Below are 22,063 nucleotides of genomic sequence, written 5' to 3'. Positions count from 1 at the left end.
TTCAACAACTGAAAAAATGTTTTCAATGTGATTTAAACCAGTGTTCCAATGTCCCTCATACTCAATAATCCCCAATGTTTGTGTACTCGTTATATATGCGTTTGATTATATAACTATTTAGCATGATCACATAATTACTTTCCTATACTTTTTCATTGAATGTCACTGTATACAATGAGTTCTCTCAGTTTCTGCAGTCATGTTCTACAAAAAACACTTGCCAATGAACTAATAACGGGAGACATCTTGGTTCATCTTCTTAAAACATTTCTGATGTCCCCTGGATTTAAACATCTGAACCATTAAACCATCAAGAAAAAAAGATAACATCGAACTGGCTGCTCTGAAATATTGTGCCAAAATAATTAGATTAATCCTGTATATTTTTAGATCATTTTTGTTGGTACTTAATTCTTAGCCAATTGGATCTGTGTCCATGGCAACAATTTTTACATGCCTTCTATACCAAGTGCACTTCCAAAATCCCTTAAGACTGGGACCATATTGGGATTTCCCAGGCAACACAAAGGGAGTGCTGAGATGTCTTCATGTGAAAGTAACAGCGCTGAAGCCTGGGACAGCCGCCACTGCTACTTAAGAGAATTATCTGGCATCTGATATGCTGTGAGCAGCTTCCATTGATCCTTGTAAATGATGTAACCCAATAGCATAACAGATGCTTTTCGAATCACCTCAGCGGAGTGGGTGATCGTCCGAACTCTCGTGTTCGATTTCGGCTACACTGTGTAAAATCCATCTTCATACAGTCTTTTCATACATGTAGATTCTATGACATTTTCATCCATGTGAATACACAAACCTATAAAAATATATATTGCATTATCTGAATGCAGGCAAAGTAACAGAATAATTAGCACTTATATTTTTGTGTTAATTATTAAATGTAATTATTAATAAAAATAATATCTATTTGATAATAGCTAATGTTTTTGGTTTATTATTAAGAATTATACAGTGGTATCTCTGTGCTCTTGCTAAAAACTGATGTTGTAACACCTCTGGTTGAGGAGGCAGGGTAAGAGGAAAGGCTGTATTTAGAGTCCCATCTGAATAGTCTTTGTTGTGAACAGATAACGAGAGAGGGACCCTTTATATATCTGACTGTCGGTTAAAGCTTACCTGATAACCATCAAAGTCTTAGTGCATGGGACATGCCCTACAAGCTTGGCAGTTAAAAATGGGTGGCAACAATGGTATCTCATTTAAATACAACACTGGGTACTAGAATAATGAACGTAAACATGTTTGAAAATGAAAAAAACAAAACAAAACAACATTTTCAACATCGACCACCTTTATTACCAATACAAGCACTACGACACCCAGAAATCTTTGCGCAGTTATATCTGTTTCACAAACTCTTGTGGCATTGGATTGGTCATGAAATCAGAGGAGGCGGGAAGCCATTAGGCCATTTGCTGACTTGGCTGTCATAGTATTCGAGGTGCGGTACGTGGTTGCGTCCAGCATCCATCTTCATGTGTGGTTACCGCCCTTCGGAGGAGAAAGTGTGGGGCAGGGAGCTGGCCAGGAAATATGATTATAATTTAGCTGTAAGGCGGAGAACTGTAGACGCGATTGGCATACGAACATAGATAGCTTATGCACCTGGAATCATCTGGAAACCATACTTTTGGGTAAGAGTAAAGTTAAAGAATAATGTGTTGAGATTATTTTGCATAGCTAGCGAGTAAACAGCAAGCTGCTTTGCTAGCTAATAAATGCTAGCCATATTGCAGACGGTGCAGCTGGTTTGCTGATGGATGTAGCGCCAGTTGCCGTTATTGGTTGTACTCGCTTGATGGATAAGTTGATGGCTGTCTACGTGATCCATATGGCTGAATAGGAATTTAGATATGTCAAATGCAATGGCCGAACTACGTGTTGAAGTAACAAAATAATGTTTGGTCTGTCTGTTACCGTTGATTGTAGATAACCGTTACTTGTTCTTTTTAGGTACATTCTGTGACATGCATTTCCTTCCACAACAGGTTTGCATGCTTTTTTACCTGTTTGGAAGGTGCTGATCCTAAATATTGATATTTGAAATTCTTTTTTTGCACTCAACTAACTTATGTCACTAGCTAGTCGCAAAATTAAATTGCTGCATTTAACGTTAATATTATCGGTTGTAATGCACCACATTATGCAACCTGCAATTTCTCAGTAGTTAGCCATCAAACTACGAGCCAATTTTTCTGTAGTTTAGCTAGCTTGTGTGTTCATGTTATGTAATATGATGGAGTTACTCGATTATTGGCTAGCAAGTTAGTGACAGAATTAACCTGCACAACTGACAAGCCACCTCTGTTACTTGACGAAGTAACGTTATTTATACCCTCTTCCGAAGTATTTCCTGCCTCTTCTAAGTCTTTGTCAATATTGAGTTTATATCGAAACGGAACCGAATGTCGTTGTACCCATTGCATGGAACATAACGGCAATAACATGAATTGGCTTAGAATATTGCCTAGCTAGCGACTGCTTTTTGTACTTATTGATAGCAGATAGATGTTGAGAACTAAATTCATGTTCCATGCGATATATTTGGTGATGCGTGATTTGATGCTTGTCATTTGTTTTTGTTTGGCGTACAATATGTTTAGCTAATACGCTGTTAAACCGGTGCGGTGGTTTTAAGGGCTGTGCCACCTCCCTACCGTTTCCTCCTCCCTGCGGTACTGTACCAGGTGAAAGGAGCGGTCATGCAGCAACTACTGGACACCAAGAGGGAAAGCACGAGCCTGGCGTGCATTGCGTCTCTTGCTCACGCCCTAGATTCTCCGTGTTAGGAAATGTGAAGCAGGATGCCTGTATTCCTAATATTTTAGCCAATGTTAGCTGTGTAGCGACATGGCGTTGCATGCTGGCGACCCGGGTTGTCCGTTATGTTTGAGTGGTTGCTATAGTGTTAAATGTTTACACACAGTACAAAGGTGTTGGTTTTATGCTTAGAATAAAGGACGCACGCGCTTTACACCGTTGCTTTGTGTCTCGGGGATTACACATGGCGGAAGGCTGCGAGGTGTTTTGCATGTTTACCGTAGTAGTAATAGGGTTTTAGCCACAACATGTCTACTTAGTTAATTATAGTCGGCAGGGGTGTGGTCCCATCTATAAGCAAATGCCCGTTCACTGAGCTGTAGCACGACGAGGTCTGAAAGCCCCAGAGAACTGTTCTATGAAAATTCGCGCCAGTGTAGGAGTAGCTGTAGTGTTCGGGAATATAATTGTTTTTGAATGTTACACAACAGCGCTGATTCACACGGGATTCACATCTAGTCCATCTAGTCCTTATTTCTACTGGCTTTCACTGCCTTTGGACACAGTTTATTGAGCTTAGTGACCAAGTCTGACCTGACACTCCATCCTAATTACAGAACCAAAAGACATTCCTGAGATGTGAGATAAGGCATTTTCTGAAAACCTGGCATGTCAGGAGACAGGTTTTATATTAATATGCAATTGAGTCAGGCTGGAACTTTTATTATGCGTTTATTTCAGATGCTTGTTAAGGTACAGGGATTCCTCCTGTGGAAATGAAAAGTGTTTTTGTTTTTGAAATCAGTGTTGTTCAGTAGGTATGAAAATTTAATTAATATAGGAACATGGATGATGTTCCTTGCAGTCACCATTCAGACATTCTAGTCTGATTGTTCACATGCATGTATTTTTATTTTATTTTTTTACATTTTGGCAAAGAGCAAAATTTCAAGCTTAACAGAGGCTTAACTAACTATGTAGAGACAGGTTTTGCATCATGTGGGTGTTTATTTTTGTACGGTGAATAATATCATTACGTGCAATGTGTGCAGTATATTGTGATGGGTACTGTAATGGGACCCTTGTATCCTTATGTGTGTGTGTGTGTGTGTGTGTGTGTGTATGGGTGAGTGAGTGGTACGCATTAGATAAAGGAGGCAGTCAGGAGCGTACCCTTACTGTAATACTGACACGGGAAGGAGACCTCACTCACACTCATACAGTATGGATTGTTCTTATTCATGTGACACTTTCCTTGACGATGACGCGTTGGAGGACGAGCGGCCATAGGAACCCGTAGGAACTAATTCATTTTTGCGGTAAAACGCTGGGGTTGAACTAGGCCCAGATGACATATTTTCAGCATCATTTTTTGGTAAGCCCATGCATTTTGTAACTCAGTAATCAAGTAGAGTTTTCATTTATGGGTATATTTCCGTAGCGATCCAGCTAGCAAATTAGCTATGATGCCAAGCGTAAGTCTGAGGAGATTGTTATCCAATCGTCTTCGTAATGACTTTACGTCCAAAAGAGTTAGGATATAACCAGTTAGCTCGGATATATAAGTAATCATGGTGCCACAACATTTTTTCGCTTTTTTTGTTGAAAAGTAACTCGCTAGTTTGGACTTTGCACTTGATAAAACTGCTCCCTGGGAGGTGTTGTATGATAGAACGCATTAAAAGTAAGCTTACCAGTGATCCGAGCAAACTCGTATATATTCATATACATTTTTTTCTGGTGGAAGATATTGCAAATCCACTTATTTCTGTTGACAACCTTCAATTTTCTTATCCCTGGTGGGTAATAATCTTTGGCAAATGAAAAAACGACTTGTCTCTCTCCCGACAAGCTCGATTTTAGCAACCATGAACTGCACAGAAATGATCCTTAATGAAGCTGTGTTATCACTGTATTTATATGCTTTGTCGTTGAAAAAGATTGAAAAAAACAATATTTTTGGCAGAAAAATACATTGAGTTCTATGGGCAGCTTGTCCTCCAACAAAGCAGATGAGTCACGGTTTGTGATCAGAAGTATCCATACCCCCCAAACACCACACATGCACACACATATACGACACATACTACATACCAGTCATGACACACATATACCACGCACCACATACCACATATGATACACACATACCGCGCATACACACTCACAGACATACATACATACAGCACATACATACACTTACCCATATGCATACACATACCACACACGAAAACACATCACATCCGCAACAGATGCGCGCACACACACACACAAACGCACATGCGTGCACGCACACACACGCACTCCCACACACATACACATACCACACACATACTCAGACGCACACCACACACACCACTTTCTTCCTCCGAAGTGCATGCAGCATGCTATACCCAGATGATCAAATTCAGGAGAGAGAGTTAAATTTAGCTCTGGAGTCTTTTTCTGTGATAATCTAATAATCACACTCCCTTTTGATCTTCTTTTCTGCTCAGCCATCTTAAATGCTATTGTGCCCATAATACAACCTGTATGAACAGTACATTTCTAAGATGTTGGAACTGATTTTCTCAGGACTGGTCTGCGGTTCCAGAGGGGTTTGACCTGAATGAGCAGAATTGGCACTGGCACTGGCACTGGCACTGGCAGACTTAGGGGGCGGCCTGTAGTGTAGTGGTTAAGGTACATGACTGGGTCCCGTGAGGTCGGTGGTTCGAATCCCGGTGTAGCCACAATAAGATCATCACAGCCGTTGGGCCCTTGAGCAAGGCCCTTGATCCTGCATTGCTCCAGGGGAATATTGTCTCCTGCTTAGTCTAATCAACTGTACGTCGCTCTGGATAAGAGCGTCTGTCACATGGCATTAATGTAATGTAATGTAACTTAGTGATAGAGTTTTGTAGTTCTGCGCTTGGAAAGCCAGTCAGAATAATCAGATTCCAAAAACAAGGCTGCTGAAATGAATATAATTTTGAGCTCCTTTTTACTGTGTATAGATAAAAGGTCAGGTCTCCTTTTCACATCGTGTTTAATGGTGTATGCCTATTTGTACAGCCAGTCCCCATAGCCAGAATGCTGTTTTGTTGACCACTCGATTATAGTGAGGTGTTATGGGCTTGCTGTGTAACCTGAATATTCAGGTTCAGTTCCTCTAGTTGGTTCCATTTCAATTTGGTCGGTTCAGGAAGTGAATAGAAAAATGATGCATGTAATGCAAAATGTTCTTTAATGTTCTTCGGGGATGTTTCTGTGAATTCATTTCATTGTAATTCATTTCCTGAATTGGCTGAATTGAAGTGGAATTAATCCCGGCTGTTGTCAGTAAATCACCACACAGCAACATGTTTCATAACCTTAGCTGAGTAGTTTTAACTTTAATCGAGAACATGTGTTCCCGGCTGGACTCAGTTCATTTAACACTGAGAATTCTGCTGCGTGTGTTTTATGCACCGAAATGCAACAGAATGTTTTATTCACGGGCGTGTGGATTCCGCTGAGGCTCATCGGGCCTCCTCGCGCTGTGGCCTGCGCTGCGGGTCGTGTCCGGGTCGTGTCCGGGTCAGAGCGCACGTGGCTGTGATGTAACACTCACGGTGGCGCAGAGGATTTTGCCGGAGGGGACGGTGGAATGGCGTGGAGTGCGTGACAGGGACTCGTCTGTGTGTCTGGACGGGGGTTCAGACGTTCCCGTCGGCGAGGGTCTTAGCGTTGTCTGGCCTGAAGAGGAAGCCGGGAGAGCCGCTCCGAGCCGTTCGTGATTGGCTGGTTTTGCGGCTCGCGTGCGTCTCCAGGACAGATTATAGGCTGGCCGAGAACACGCACACCCGTCCGTCACACCCTGATCGCCTGAACGCTGTGAGCCCCTCCTCCTCTCTGATTTCACACTGTCCCACTATCCTCCCTCCCCATTGGTCAGTACATCTCACCCCAGGTGCAGTGATGTTGGAGGAAAAACCCAATCAGAAAGATAAGAATGAAAGTGCAGGATTATGAAGAGTGACCGGTATCAGTTCCCACTGCTGGGCCCTCATCTCCTCCAGTGAATAAGGAGTTTGACAGCATGCTGTAAGAGCATTACATGTCTGTGTGTGTGTGTGTGTGTGTGTGTGTGAGAGAGAGAGAGAGAGAGAGAGTAGATTAAGCTGATCCCTCTCTGGACAGTGTACTCACTCCACAGGCAAGACCTCGTCCTAAGGTCACTAGATTTATGCTGTCCATCTGCACTCAGGCAGTAAGGTTTTCTATGTATGTTTTTAATGTCAACAAAAAAGAAATGCGTTCAAGGGATTATTGGGTACTTTTATTTGACCATTGTAGGCTGGTAGTAGTTGGCTATATTTGACTAAACCAAATAACATACAATAGTGGTATGCAGAAGAGCATCTCTGAACATACAACGTGTCAAACCTCTAAGTGGATAGGCTACACGAATGAATAATAATAATGATAAATACCTAATAAAATACTCACTGAGTGTATATAAGGATAGCTATAGTTAAGTATAGGTATTGGTAATTTTATTTAATAGAATTTCTTTCGCCAGAGATTTTTGCTTTGTTATTGTGAACATGATGAAAAAGTTGGGTTTTAACATTGTCAGTGATGCTGTGTATTTTCCAGTACACGGCTGTAGGCCCTTTAGATAGCCATTTTAATGTCCTCTGCACTCCATTTTCCACACAGATGTCACACAAGCATTTACGCCTGGTTGAATTAATTTGAGGGCAAAGTCTGGACTGATTGTCTGCCGCACAGCGATGCTCTCTACTCTGTTCTTGGGAAGTCTTTGGGCTAGCCTATTTCTGGCCGTTTGGTTTGTGGTCTGGCATGTCTTCAGTCAGGAGTCAAAAGACAGCTCCTGCCTTTTTATGTATATGTTTAAAAAGCATGAGAATGAGGGCGTCTGTATTTAGCATATCTTGGATTGTGGGTGTTCTCTCTGCTCTGCTTGGGTATGGTAACATAAATCACTGCTCTAATGTAGACTACTACAGTGTAACAAATCACAGCACTGTAACCTAAATCAGGACTGTAATGTAAATCACTGTACTGTAATGTAAATCAGGACTGTAATGTAAATCACTGTACTGTAACGTAAATCACTTTTCTGTAACTTAAATCACTGTACTGTAACATAAATCAGTGCTGTAATGTAAGTCACTGTGCTGTAACATAAATGAGTACTGTAACATAAATAACTGCACTGTAACACATCTTTTCTGTAACGTAAATAATTGCGCTGTAATGTAATGCGATTGGGCTTTTAAAACAATCAATTGATATACATCTAATTTGATGGGAAATGTCTCTGGCTGTTTGTTCATTGGCTTTTTAGGATTTTTCCAAGGATTACCTCAGTTGTAGAAGGGTGGGGCGTCATTGTCCAGTCCGGTTTCTAATCATCAGGAATAGTGTGAATATTTCCAGCCTGCTTTAGCAGACACGTCTGTCCACTGGGGCTTTAGCCGAGGAGCTTCCCAACTCAGGCGACTCTACTCTGGTCCAGAATGGGTCCAGTCTTGTGATACATGATTGGCTGTCTGTCTCTTGTCTCTTGACTGCCTTATGTCATTTCTTGAATGTTGAGGGCAGAACACAGCAGCTTGCTCAGAAAGATGAGATAGACTGGCATTGTTCCACAGCATATCTGCTCTCCAGCAGAATGGTTTTACACATTGCTCAAGGTTCCTGTGTCTTTCCTCAGAGGAAAACATACAACATCCACCAAGCACACTGCTACAGCCTTATGTTAAATACAATGATGCAGTCATCCACGACCACACCATGTGGTTCTTTGGTGGGGGGCTAAGTAGTTTTCCCCTTGTTTGCAGAGATTTAAATGAGTTCTACGTGCAGTATGGAATGTCTTGAGTTAGTTTTTTTCACAGCAGAGAAAACAGGCTTTTTGGCAAGTTAGTGCCCCGAGGGACCAGTTTTTTTCTTAACTCAATAAGGCACAGTGAGAGAGAGAGAGGCTCATTGTTTTGAGTTAAATAAGACCTTTCCCATTTGTTTTGTGCTTCATAAAACACAATGTTCCTTTCTGCAGCACACCCTGGGTCCCTGGTTATGCTTGCGGAAACACAGTATTCCTCTCTGTACCATTAGGAGTGTTTGACACAGCCTGGCTGGACACCAGGATCTTGGAGAAGACGCCTCAGGCTGAAAGACTACCCCCGTCGCCATGACGCTGCCGTTTAAGAAAGAACTGGAGAAGTACAAAAACATGGACGAGGAGGAGATCCTCAACAACCTGTCGGCTGAGGAGCTGAGACAACTGGAACACGCCCTGGAGGAACTGGACCCAGAGGTGAGAGAGCGGGGAGAGAGGGATGAGGAGGAGAGAGAGAGGGAGGACAATTAAAAAGGAAAAATAGAGATGGGATAGAGAAGGATAGAAATTGGAGATTGGGTCAAAAAGAGTGGAGGTCTGGGGGTCTTTGCACCCCCTGAAGAGCAGGAACAGCTCTAAGAAAAGCTCTGTAAATCAGACCAAAGCTGGGCAGAGAGTAAAATTGGCCTGTGTGTTTATTTTGTGAAGCCCCCCCCCATTTGTATTTATTTCCAAAGCTAACTGCCAAGAGTGAAAATATGTTCCAGACCCCCCCAGGTTAATTTCCCTATTAAAGGGTCTCTAACTGTGAGCGCGCACTCACTATCATGACAAAAATTGCAACGAAGCGAGAGCTCCATTTCCTGTTATTGTTGTCACCCCCACCCCCCTCCCTTTCCCAGAATGCACTGCTGCCAGCTGGCCTGCGGCAGAAGGATCAGACCGAGAAGGGTGCCACCGGCCCCTTCGACAGAGAGAGGCTCCTCAAGTACCTGGAGAAGGAGGCGCTGGAGCACAAGGACCGCGAGGATGTGGTGCCCTTCACCGGGGAGCGCAAAGGTGTGTCCGTCTGGCCCGTTCTCTCCTCCACCACACCAGACCACAGCCAGGATGAAGCCAGTGATGCTGTTCAAGTCAAATGAATCAGAGTATGGATATTACATGCTTGTGATGGGAGCCATGATGGGATATGTGAACTGTAGCCGCACAGGTACACTGCTGCTGCACTGCTAAATATAAAAAGCATATAAAAATGGCAGCCATGCTGTAGTCTTGGTGCAGTGGCTCTGTGTCGACTTTGGCAGTGTTCCCTCTCCTCTCATGGTCCCTGCAGTGAGGTGTGTGTGTGTGTGTGTGTGTGTGTGTGTGTGTGTGTGTGTGTGTGTGTGTGTGTGTGTGTGTGTGTGTGTGTGTGTGTGTGTGTGTGTGTGTGTGTGTGTGTGTGTGTGTGTGTGTGTGTGTGTGTGTGTGTGTGTGTGGGTGGGTGGGTGGAAGGGCTTCTTTTAAAAATGGTACAGGCACATAGCCATCCATGTGATTGTAATGCATTAATACATTATTTATGACAAGGAGGGTTCTGCCAGTCTGCTCCCATTTTGCTGTGTTTGTCTGTTTTGCGTTAAATTGCTGCAGTTCAGATGTGAGGTCCCTGTAATTAAATGGAAGGGATTGTGTAAGGAACTGGTGCCTTCTCAGCAGATCTGGGGTCAGCTTGTTCACCCCCAAACCCAACCCTCAACCAGTCAGTGTAAAATGTAGCTTCCATTAATGGCTTCCAATCCCATCATTATTTAATAAGAGTTTAGGACAGGGATTTAAAACCTGGAAACCATCTTAGATCCTGCAGAAACTACATGCTGTTTCACTGCTGCCTCATATTCCACTTGCTCCCATTACCTGAATTAAATAGGCTGAGTTGGGTGAAGTGACTCAGATATATTAGGTTCTGTGGGAAACATTCCCTGAAAGTCTTCTCATGGTGTGGGTGTTTAAGGGAGATTCCGGGATCATGAGTTTGTTAAAGGGAGTTTTGGGTGTTGTGTGGTGTGGTGATTTGAAAGCCCATGTTTGGCTTGACCTCTGAAAGGTCCCTAATGCGATGCCTTGTCAGGGGACGAAGGTGTACTGAACTCTCAGGCCTGTCTCAAACTGAAAACAACACTTTTTCAGGAGGGTTGGGAATTGAGGGTCAGGGTGTCCTGATGAATTCCTGAGCCATGACTACTGGCCTAAAGCGATGGGATTCTGGGGGCCATGAAGTAACTGCAGCTGGGAAAAATTCTGACCTATTTCTGCAATTAGAAAAAAATGAGCACATTATTTGGTATTTAACTTCAAAAAAATGTTAAGACTTCTTCGTCTTCTGTTGCTGTAGTCTATCCGCTTAGAGGTTTGATGCGTTGTGTGTTCAGAGATGCTCTTTTGCATACCACTGTTGTAATGTGTGGTTATTTGCATTAATATCACCTTCCTGTTGGCTTCGACCAGTCTAGCCCTTCTCCTCTGACCTCTCTCATTTACAACCATTCTCTGTAAACTGTAGACTGTTGTGTGTGAAAATCCCAGGAGATCAGCCGTTTCTGAGATACACAAACCACCTTCATGTTGCTTTCATGGTCTGTATGTCTTAATGTGAAGAGTAAATATATAAAGTAAAAATATAGTATTAAGGGTTTATATATAAGATGTCAAGTTAAAGCACCAGAGTTTTGTTATCCTGTGGTTGGTAGTCACCCAGCCTCACGTAACTCTCGCGACAAAACTTTGAAGCCGTTTTTCTCAAAAGTATGGCTTTGGCACTCACAATGAAACGGGACACAACTGTCTGCATATCTGGAGAAGAAAGATAACGTTGGTATCGTTAGAAAGCTTACATTCCCCTCTTTCCAGTTTCTCAAAATACGTTTTTGGGTCAATGCGACAGATTTTGATAGAGCAGGTCAAATACAGTAAATTTGCCCTGATGATATCATGAATAAACCATGCTTTGGAATAGAAAGTGCAAGATAAAGTTGGCCAGATAATGCTGATGTAACAATCACTACTGGTAATTGAAAGCAATAGAGTTCTTTACAAAGGGTTAAAAATAAATACATTCTTTGCGACTTCAGTGGGAAATAAGACTGTGATATTGTTTATGCCAGTGTGCTTGTCTCAGAACAGTTTCTCCCCGGAGATAAACACTCCTACACAGAGGTCCCACCTCTCCCGGGAGTCTCCCTGATCCCACCTGCTCCCTGATAGCCGCGAGCGGGCATAAATCTCCCGGAACTCAACAATGTGCACCAAAGGCAAAGCTAAGATGTGAAATGTGTGTTATCCTGTTGCGAATTGACAGACAATCGCTAATTAAGGAGACTGAAAGGATGAAGGAACCCCCGATTGCGTATTGCACAGCACAAAACCCAAAAACCCAAACATACCTCCCCCACTCGCCACTTCAGCACCACCATCGTAACCATGGTCTCCTGGAAATGATTTTACACAAGGGTGGGTGTCTGCCTATCTCCCAAGCATTACTCTGCTCAGGTTCAGGCAGTTGTTTCCGGTAAACTGTAGTGGCATCCATCAGATTTCAGACCTAGCCAGTCCTGAGACGTTTTGCTTCCAAATTATCTTCTTTTTTCTCTGGGACTTTAAATCTCATCTTCATCAATCACAAGACATGGATTCCTGTTTCTGTTCCATAGTAAATGCTGGAACATAATTCTTGTTTTGGTCATTCATGCTGAAGCCAGTTGATTTTCCATCTTTCTTTTTTCTTGAAATCACATGAGGCACATGTGCTTGCTGATGTGCGTGCCATTTCTTGTCAGCCATAAATCATAAGAGATTCAGAGAACTGTGTGTGTTAGTTAGAGAGGGAGTGTCTGTGTACATTTGCTGAAACTCTTCAATTCTTCCTCAGTGTGTGTCAGAACTACACAAAACATTTAAATCAGTAAAAATGTACAAATTTAGTCATGGAGGTGGCTGCTCCGGGGGGAGGGTCAGAGCAAGGTCAAGGGTTCTCTCACACCTCAAGGCCACAGCTGGCTTTTGTGCATATGCAGCATAAAGCTTAGGTAAAGGCAGCTTAATCTGATGAAATGGCAAGTGATTATTTCTTTTACCTTTCTTGTCAGTGGTGACAGCCAAACTGATTGAATGACTCTGCTGGGATTTTTCCTCTGATTTCATTAGCATGCTTTCCCTCAGGAAGTTAAATGCTCTTGAGTTTTTCCCTGGCAGTTATCCCCTACTTTTGGGTCAGTGTTGGCTCAGAACCTGGCCAACTGAAGGAAAAAAAGATTGGAGAAGCTAATTGCATTTCAAAAGCAGATTCATCTCCAGAGAATGCGCACACTATGAATCCTTATCTCAATTATAATTTTCTCAGGGAAAGCGTGGGTGCCCAAAGAGAAGCCAATGGAAACACAGCAGGAGGAAGTGACGACCCTTGACCCGGAACTAGAAGAAGCCCTCTCCAGTGCCACTGACACAGAGCTCTGTGACCTGGCAGGTGAGGAGACTGATGATAAAACCCTGTGTGTGTGTGTGTGTGTAATGCACAGAATAGCGGTTGACCTGAAGTCCACATTAGTGTGTTTCCCCTGATGAAGCTGAGCTTTGATTGTCTGTGCTGCAGTGTGTGCCATTCTGTTCCAGGTCCTGTCTGAGGACTGAATATCAAATAACAGTGGGTCCTCTGAGTCCCAGTGTGGCTTCACTGCCAGTACAGTAGCTCTCTTTTAGTGTGTTTCTGCTTTCTGAAAGCTCACTTTGTCCCGCACTGTTTCCGCACTCATCCCATGGGGTCTCAACAACATGTCTGTTTTTTCACTCCGAAATTGGATCCCAGAAACTGCTAAGAAAGTTTGAAACCATACAGGCCAAATTATATAAAATAAATAAAAGTCATTATCTACAATGTCCTCTTATTGTCAGTTGAAAAGATGCGTGTGTGTGTGTGTGTGTGTGTCCATCCTTCTTGCTCACTGCTGGACTCTTATGGAGCTTCATGAAAAGGACACATTTGTGGGCTCTTGCTGTGGTTGCTGTAGTTACAGAGCTGGCAGTGAGTGCCGTTTCTCAGTCCAGCAGAGTGAGGCACTGAGACTGGTCTTTCCCTCTCTTTCTCAGCTATCCTTGGTGTACATACGCTGGTGACCAGCACACAGACCATCGAGGGCCCTGGCAAACAAGGCTATACCAGTGAGTACCAGTGAACTCAGTGAGTACCAGTGAGTACCAGTGAGTACCAGTGAACTGAGCAGGGAAATCTACAGTATGTCATTTTTTCTGAAATAATTCAGGTTAAATGAATTTGTTGAAGGTACAGTAACAGTAGGATTAATACATGATAAGGAGGTGCTGATTGTATTCATAGCAGAAACCTCTACAGCCTGCGATCGCCTAGCTGGAAAACCAAGGCTACATTCACACTGTCCGTTTCAGGGAGTGACGTCCGTATTCATTTTCGAGAGTGAATACGGTGTGTAGGCCTATTGTACACATTGCTGCAGAGTAGGCCTATTGTACACATTGCTGCAAATGAGCTCATTATGTGTGTCTGGTATCAGGAGTCAGTCTCCTAATCCAATCTTGTGACAGCTGTAAATATCGTCCGTAACCATAACATTGTGTAGTCCAGTGCAATATGGCGACTTCCAAGGCATGTTTATAAAGTATCATTAATTATTTAGAATTTTCTTTTTAAAAAGCAAATTCCCAACATCATCTGCTTCAGTAACGGCCACAAGAAGAGATGTACGTTGTGGGCGAACAGTGCCTTGTGTCACACACAACTAGTTGTCCAGTCCGTTTGTAGTACACACTGCTGAGACTAACCGCATACACACTCCAATTTTGGTTGTGGTGGTAAGGGGTTTGGATCACGGTTGTGGAACCGTATTTAGCTTCAGTGTGAACATCCAGTGAGACTCTGTAATCCCAGCCACCTGAAACCTTTCCCAGTGCGGTGCTAGTTGTCACCCTGGGACAGTTTAGATACCGGACCGAAGGGCCCATCCACGCACTAGAACTTGGCCTAACAGTCTGAGATACCCAGCAGGGCACATTTTGATGCGGGCCTTCGGTTGTCATGGCTACAGACGTGGTGAAAGGGGAGAAGGTGAAGCCGGTCTTCGACGAGCCGCCAAACCCCACCAACGTAGAGGAGACCCTGCGGAGGATAAAGGCCAATGACGCCACCCTGGTGGAGGTCAACCTCAACAACATCAAGGTACGGCGCCGCTCTGCTATCGCTGGGTATTGGCGAGGCTCGCCGTGGGGATCTCACCTGTTCCCCCTTTCTTCTGCCAGAACATCCCCATCCCCACGCTGAAGGACTTTGCCAAGGCCATGGAAAAGAACACGCACGTGAAGAAGTTCAGCCTGGCTGCCACACGGAGCAACGACCCCATCGCCGTGGTGAGCACCGTTTGCAAAAACTGGTCGGCCTGTAGAGTAGTGGTTAAGGTACATGACTGGGACAGTCAGTGGTTTGATCCCCAGTGTAGCCACAATAAGATCCGCACTACCATTGGGCCCTTGAGCAAGGCCCTTAACCTGCTTTGCTCCAGGGGAGGATTGTCTCCTGCTTAGTGTAATCAACTCTGGATAAGAGTGTCTGCCAAATGCCATTAATGTACTAATGTAATGTGAGAGTTTAAGGAGGGAGTGGCTGTAATATTGGGGGCTGGCCCTGACCTGCGTGTGGGTGGTTCCTCTGCAGGTGTTTGCAGACATGCTCAGGGAGAACAGCAGCCTGAGGAGCCTGAACCTGGAGAGCAACTTCATCACCAGCACCGGCATCCAGGCCCTGGTGGGGGCGCTGCGGGACAACGACACGCTGACCGAGGTCAAGATCGACAACCAGGTGGGGGACGGGGGACGGGGGCGCTGCCGTTACCGTGGAAATGGGGACCGTGTTTCGGTGTCCGTGTCAGTTGTTGATTCAACCCGTCTTCTGATCATGTTCAGGGGCATTGGATGAGCATCATGCTCACGCAGGGTGGGGGAAATCATATGTAATGTGTTTATGCAAAAACAACGGCTAAACACAAATGGCGAAAGACTGGAAAAGAATATGGAGGCTAAATTTGAGCGGCAGCGCACTGCTGAGAGAGCCACCCTGTCGGCCGGGAGGGGGTCATTTACCCTCTGGGATGCAGGTCGCTACAGATGGTTCGTATGGTGCCACCTGCTGGCAGCCGCGAGCACAGCCTCTGAACTTCTCCCTCTCTCTCTCTCTCTCTCTCCCTCTCTGTCTCCCTCTCTCTCCCTCTCTCACCCTCTCTGTTTCTCTCTCTTTCCCTCTCTCTCTCTCTCCCTCTGCCCCTCTCTCTCTGTCTCTCTATCTCTCTGTCTCTCTCTGTCTCTCTCTCCCTCTCTGTCTCTCTCTCTCCCTCTCTGTACCTCTCTCTCTCTCTCTGTCCCTCTCTCTCTCTCTCTCCCTCTGTCTCTCTCTCTCCCTCTCTCTCTCTCTCTCTCTCGCTCTCGCTCTCGCTCTCTCTGGTGTGAGCAGCGGCAGCAGCTGGGCACCACAGTGGAGATGGAGATGGCTAAGATGCTGGAGGAAAACCGCAGCATCCTGAAGTTCGGATACCACTTCACTCAGCAGGGCCCGCGATCGCGAGCCGCCGCCGCCATCACCAAGAACAACGACCTGGGTGAGCACCCAGCACCACCAGCACCACCAGGACACACCGCTGCTCAGACACTGATCCACACCCCTCACCACCACAACACACTGCTGTTCAAACACTGATCCTTACACCTCACCACCACAACACACTGCTGTTCAAACACTGAACCTTACACCTCACCACCACAACACACTGCTGTTCAAACACTGAACCTTACACCTCACCACCACAACACACTGCTGTTCAAACACTGATCCAAACCCTTTACCACCAGTACCACCAGGACACACTGCTGCTCAAACACTGATCCTTACACCTCACCACCAGGACTCACTGATTCATCTAGAATCTGTGTGTCTTTTACAGAATACAGTTATGGGTTCAGGGCTTCAGTTGAAGGCTTCCCTGCCAGCTTCAAGCACTTTTAAATGTCATGTAGGACCTCAAATGTACTCTCTCCCTCTCTGTTCTGTTTGCCCCTCTGTTCCCACCCTGAGGAGTTTTGGCAATTTTTTCAATGTCCTAAAGGATTTCAAAATCCTCCCCTCTCCCTCTCTTCCCCATCTCCATCTCTTTGTGCCGTCTGTCCCTCTGTTCCCACCCTTAGGTGTCTTGTAGGATTTCAGATTTACTCTCTCTCTCAATCTCCATCTCCATCTCGTTCTCTGTGCGGTTTTATGCTGTAATCTCTCCCTTTCCTCAATCCAAGCCCTGCGGCCATTTCACTCTGTGACTGGGTGTGACCCCATGTGGCTCATTCTGGGCGTGGCCTGAGTCACATGACAGCCGGGGACCCCGTTGGCTTTTCCGTGCTCCTGCCCCCTCCCCTGGGTGCTCTGTACCCGCAGGTCTCAGCCCTCTCTTTCCTGTGTGAGAGTGTAAGAGCATGCTGGGTAAAGGTGCGGACAGTAACACACAGGGTTTGCAGTGCTGTGGACACGACCTCTAACCCACAAGCTCAGTGTGACGGTCAATGCTCAGCACTGCTGCTGTTTCAGAGACACCCCACCCAGTTTCCCACAACCGCTGCCTGGCTGTGTGTGTGTAATTGACTGCATGTGTGCGTGTGTGTGAGCGTGTGTGCGTGCATGTGCGTGTGTGTGTGCGTGCATGTGTGTGTAATTGACTGCATGTGTGCATGCGTGTGTGTGTGTGCGTGTGTGTGCGTGTTTGTGTGCGTGCGTGTGTGTGTAATTGACTGCATGTGTGTGTGTGTGTGTGTGTGTGTGTATGTGCGCATGTGCTTGGGTGTGTTGAGCTGTTCGCCCGACAGCCTGTGTTTCCGAATGTGTGTATGAACATGTGCGTATGTGTCGGGAGCGCACAGTCGTTCTCACGGCCTGCGTGTTCTGTGTTCTGCTCCTCAGTGCGGCAAAGGCGAGTGGAAGGAGATGCGTAACCCCACAGCTCTCCCATACCGCACCTGAACCACGCCCTACCGCACCTGAACCACGCCCAACCACACCCCACCACGCCATGCTGCAACACGTGGAAATACTTCAGCTGAACTGCTTTATGTGCCAAACCGTGGGGTAGGGCCGGGTGTGACATCATCAACCTATCTGAAGAAGGGAAATGACTGGAAGCCCTCTACCATGTTGTTGTTGGTGTTGTTATTATTATTATTATTGTTATTATTATTATCACCATCAATTTTGGTAAATATTTTAGCCTAATAATTCCATTTGAGTTGCTTTTTTCTGTGCTTAGATGCAGACTTTGTTGAATATTTTTTACTGACAGGATGAAGAGAAAGCAGACATAACCATAAAGTACTCTGAGAGCAGGAATGTTCTACAGTTGCGTATTCGTTTCCATTCCCGCATGGGGAGAATCGATTCATGAAGGGTTGGATTTAAATGCCATTAGACTCCAGTAGGCTGAAACGGTCAGTATAGAGCAGCTGAGGTTCTGAACTTGTGTTCAATTACGTGGGGTCGATACCTTTTTCATTCAAAGCACTTTTCCCTCTCTGTACACTGTAAAATGCATTGTACTTGAAATGGTCTATTCTTCACCTGAAGTTGTTTATTTTTATTGTTGTTTTACGGGGGTCATAGCAAGAGTTTCTAATACACTGCAATGTCTGGAGGCCTGTGAGGTGATGTGTGTGTTTTGGAAAGTGCAGCGTTGGATTTGTGAGGGATAGTGTCAGGTGGGTAAAATGTGATTTTTTGCTGTCCGTCTTGTAGTCTTCCTGTTATGTTGGGGATTGTACCTCACAGTCTATATGCTGTCTACTTGTTTTTATTAAGCAATGAGCAGTATGTGAAACAGTATCCTCCATGCTAACCACATTGTGGAAGTGTCGTAAGACGTTCCGCCCATGTGGCCATGCTCACGTGTTTTTTGACGTCGAAGGAAAATGTCTGCAGAACCGCGCCTTGTTTTTAAAGCAAAGCTGCACATCATATGGGACCAGAATGGTTGTTTACTTCTGAAAAGTATGCTCTCGAATATACTCTGAAAACCCCGGGATATGAAGTATCTGGGATTGTAAGTACACTACAATGAGAGGAGATTTCAACTACTTAACTCTCTCCTGCAGTGTACTAGACAAGCCTACTCAGTGGTAATGCTGCTGTTTGCTTTTTTTCTAATTGGTCCTGCGCTAAACTCTGCTAACCGTGCTAACCTCTGCTTCAGTGACGCCCGTGCTAATATCATGCCAAAGAATAATGTATATCTTTTTCCACTGTGGAGAATTTTAGTGGCTGAAATGCATATTTCCATCATCGGTCATGTATTAAAAGCATGTAGTTCTTTCCCCTCCTTTAAAAGGTATTTACATTTATGGTTACGGTTTCTTTTGTTTAATTCTGGGGAAATGCTGTGAAATTGCCTTCCTGAAACCACTGCAGTTTTAGACGTTTGTTTTATATCCAGGTATCCATTTGAAGTAGCGATGCAAACGTAATGCCATTGTCCAGAAGAACCGCTTTCACACGCAACTTCAGTTTTTTTTCCCCCAGCAGTGGTGACTGAACATGGCGTGTACTGCTAGCTGGAGATGCACAGAAGGGTGAGATTGATTGATGTCACGAGTGCGGATTTTAAGATGCCATGCATGCTGTCTGTGGCACAGTGAACTGGATTGTACAGGGGAATGGGAGCATGCTTTTATCATCTCTGCTGTCACCCGTTAACTGTTTTTTTTTTACTATTTCTGTAAGATAACTGTAATAAAAACACAAGTGAAACAACAAAAGACACTTTTTTTTCTCAATGATACTTGCAAAACATTTTCATTTTAAATGTACATTCCTAGCTATTGCATTTTTCCCAATTTCTGGTCAGTGGAACATGCCATGGCTTTTATTATATTCATTTTTAACATTAGGTGCAGGGCAGAACATTTGGGTACTGTACAAGCCTGTTATACAGTTTCTAATTGTTTTCTTTTTTTATATTGGTGAGGCAAACGGACTACATGGAATATAGACTGTATTTATATGTGTATGGATGTGGCTTGGCTGTTTTTTGAATAATCTGAAATTATGATGTATTATGGATGTCCATCTTACTCGCTGCATTCATTCCGATTATTTTTTTCATGTGAATCACTGTGCAAGTTAGACTGCTGAAATCTTTAACCTTAATATGATGGCTCTGGACACCACAAGAGGAAATGCATCACACTGTTGTCATTATTATTAGTAGGATTATTACTACACAACATTGGTGGCATTGTATAGTTCAAAATGTACTCAACAATAAATGTTTTTACAAAGTATGCTATGTTTTGCATTTATTCCTCATCTATCACATATTTGGATGTTTCAGTCTTTGATAATTGCTGCATTTTACTGACTGCCATTTGCTGGTCTTATAGCTTCCTAAGGCTTTGCCTGCCAGCACTGGATAAAAGGTGGAATCTGCCAGAAAGTGGAGTAGTGTTCCAAGAGCTCATTATGATGGCCTTATTGAAAATCCATCACTGCTGTTCTGTGTGAGAAGGAAACGATGCGATTTCTCCAGCTCGTGCATTTAAACTGGAGCACGGCAGTCGTGGTAAATCTGGGTCTGTGTGCCCGATCCTGGGAAATCCGTGCCACTGCTTCCCCCTTCCAAATCTGAAACCGCTCCCATTTCCCAGGGCAGATTATTGGGAGCTAGCAGTCCTGGTAGGCAGCCGCATTGCAGTGGATAGGTTTGTTTTGAGTTGTGAACATAAGGAGATGGCTGCTGTGTGGGTGAATGGGCATCCTGCAGCCCACATCTCTTGTAAAATAGGTCGCCTGGGCTGGAGGCGATCAACACTGTAAACCCAGGATAGGAGAGGATGGCTGGTCTCTCCATGCTGGTCTCCTTTCATATCATTTGACTGACAGCATAATCTGTAATGCTGTGTGTTTAGTGTTGGGGGTCCTGTACGGCCCACAGGGCAGGGCCCGCTCAACAAAGGTCACTCCTGCCTACATATTCATAAAGCTCTGCATGGAGAGCCTCCAATCACAGCAGGGCCTTAAACTGGTGTCACAAAATATACTTTTACCTCATCCTTTCTGTTTAGCGACATAAACGCATAAAAGCCAGCGTTTGTCACGCTCAAGTTCAGCCTCAGTCGGGAACTCTTATTTTGTTTTGCTCCACAGCACCATCTGTCCTTAATAAAAGAAATGTCATAATCACGCTGGTTTATTTCTGTATAGTACAGTGAGTATGGATATCCAGTAGAGGGCGCAAAAGTTCAGGTTTCCGTGTATTGTGGATTAAGGTGCCCATTTCACAACATATTCCTCCTTTAATAGTCACCCAAAGGCTGCAATGTGAAAACTATTTTGCATCTAGTAAGTATCTCATACAGAAGATACATCTGTGTTCTAATATGAATGAATGTGTGACGTGAAACGGTTAGTAATTGTGGGAGTTTGTTCATAGGGAGTGCGTTAGAACACAAATATCGTATTTATCCCTCACTACTGCATTGTTATAACAACAACCTGTTTTCCTTCAGGGTTCTGTCGCCATCAGGTCAGCACTTCCCCAAAGTATGGGGATTCTTGCTATACTGCGCCGCAGAATATGCCCAGTACAGAAGCATTAGCGTAAAGCAAACAAGGTGTGCAAACTTTTTTAGCCAATCAATGGCTTAAATGAAAAATTAAGGGCAGAAACGCAGTTAACCATCCAGACACCATCCAGACCCTCCAGGATTTGAGTTTGAGATCCCTGTTGTAAAATAATGAGTCATTCCCACAGCTGCCACTAGAGGGAAGTGTAATGCAGCAAGTGAAGACCACTATAGACCGGCGCTCGTAGAATAACAGTTCACCCAAAATTGAAATGAAAGTATGTTTCCACTTATCCAGAGTACTGTCTATCCATCCAAATAGTTTCACTGACTTATTTTATGGTAATCAAAAATATATAAATGAGGGTATTGGTTAACTTTTTGTAATCGTAGCGTCACTCCAGTTGGCTCGGCAACTATCACAGGTCTGGTGTACTCTCCAGCTAACCTGGGTTACACTGCCCAATTTACCTGTGCGCTGCATCTAATGCCACCCAACAGTACGGGTAGAGCTGTGTCTCGCCTTCACCGTAAAACCCAAGAATTCAGTCTACTTCAATGGCTTGAAGAAAGCTAATATGCTTTGGACCATTTTGGTTTTTAACTTTTAAGATAAGCCCTTACTGTTTTAATTGAATTGTGTAATTTTGTTTTTTGGGCAGAGACTATCCAATTTATTAATTATCTGTGTGTTTAAGATTAGAACTTTTTCGTTGCACACCGTCCGGTTGCATTAAAATACCACTTAATGTACAATTTTGGAGAAACGCTTGTTGTTCTATTTATAGTTACGTGCAAACCCGAACG

General features: G+C 44.3%; 1 protein-coding gene across 1 annotated transcript; it reads left to right on the top strand.

The window, feature by feature from the left end:
- The first annotated feature begins 1,492 nt into the window (after positions 1–1,492).
- On the top strand, positions 1,493–19,975 carry LOC133111683 (tropomodulin-3-like). The gene is made up of 10 exons (XM_061222217.1): positions 1,493–1,658; positions 8,890–9,091; positions 9,517–9,673; positions 12,993–13,115; positions 13,736–13,807; positions 14,707–14,837; positions 14,918–15,025; positions 15,330–15,473; positions 16,122–16,266; positions 17,610–19,975. Exons 2-10 carry the CDS (start codon positions 8,966–8,968, stop codon positions 17,639–17,641), a joined length of 1,038 nt encoding a protein of 345 aa, XP_061078201.1. The 5' UTR covers positions 1,493–1,658; positions 8,890–8,965; the 3' UTR covers positions 17,642–19,975.
- Positions 19,976–22,063: the final 2,088 nt, after the last annotated feature.

Source organism: Conger conger, chromosome 15, assembly GCF_963514075.1.
Source record: "Conger conger chromosome 15, fConCon1.1, whole genome shotgun sequence".
NCBI lineage: Eukaryota > Metazoa > Chordata > Actinopteri > Anguilliformes > Congridae > Conger > Conger conger.
The sequence above is the reverse complement of the archived record's forward strand: the minus strand, read 5'-3'. Positions and strand labels throughout refer to the sequence as shown.

What these genes read in the sequence shown, in the direction of transcription:
- LOC133111683 (XM_061222217.1), top strand. Translation starts at nt 8,966, where the DNA reads ATGACGCTGCCGTTTAAGAAAGAACTGGAGAAGTACAAAAACATGGAC. An exon ending in CTTCACCGGGGAGCGCAAAG is followed by an intron (nt 9,674 to 12,992) that starts GTGTGTCCGTCT and finishes TAATTTTCTCAG; the next exon opens with GGAAAGCGTGGGTGCCCAAA. An exon ending in AGGTCAAGATCGACAACCAG is followed by an intron (nt 15,474 to 16,121) that starts GTGGGGGACGGG and finishes TGGTGTGAGCAG; the next exon opens with CGGCAGCAGCTGGGCACCAC.